The sequence below is a fragment of the Geospiza fortis genome, unplaced genomic scaffold (genome assembly GCF_000277835.1).
Source record: "Geospiza fortis unplaced genomic scaffold, GeoFor_1.0 scaffold687, whole genome shotgun sequence".
NCBI lineage: Eukaryota > Metazoa > Chordata > Aves > Passeriformes > Thraupidae > Geospiza > Geospiza fortis.
In genome coordinates, this window is record NW_005054647.1 from 301,066 (window position 1) to 301,299 (window position 234).

Sequence of the window (234 nt, forward strand, 5' to 3'; positions counted from 1 at the left end):
GGAGGAGGCCCCCCCCGAGCCAGAGCCCCCCAACCCCTTCAGCCAGCTGACGGACCAGGAGCTGGAGGAGTACAAGCAGGAGGTGGAGAGGAAGAAGCGCCTGCAGGGAAGGAGAAAACCCCAAAGCCCCCAGGGCCGCGGGTGGCAGCGAGGGGACCGAGGCCAGCATGTGTCTCTCTGTGGCAGGCGAGAAGGACGCGGCAGCTGAGGAGAGCGGGGCTCCCCCCCCAGAGC

General features: G+C 69.2%; 1 protein-coding gene across 1 annotated transcript in view; it reads left to right on the forward strand.

The window, feature by feature from the left end:
- LOC102044163 (beta-adducin-like) overlaps window positions 1-234 on the forward strand; it is an 8,025-nt gene that overhangs the window by 5,745 nt on the left and 2,046 nt on the right. Inside the window, exons 11-12 of the mRNA XM_031064879.1 lie at window positions 5-107; window positions 187-230. Coding sequence (XP_030920739.1) covers window positions 5-107; window positions 187-230 — 147 coding nt within the window. The remainder of the gene's footprint in view (window positions 1-4; window positions 108-186; window positions 231-234) is intronic.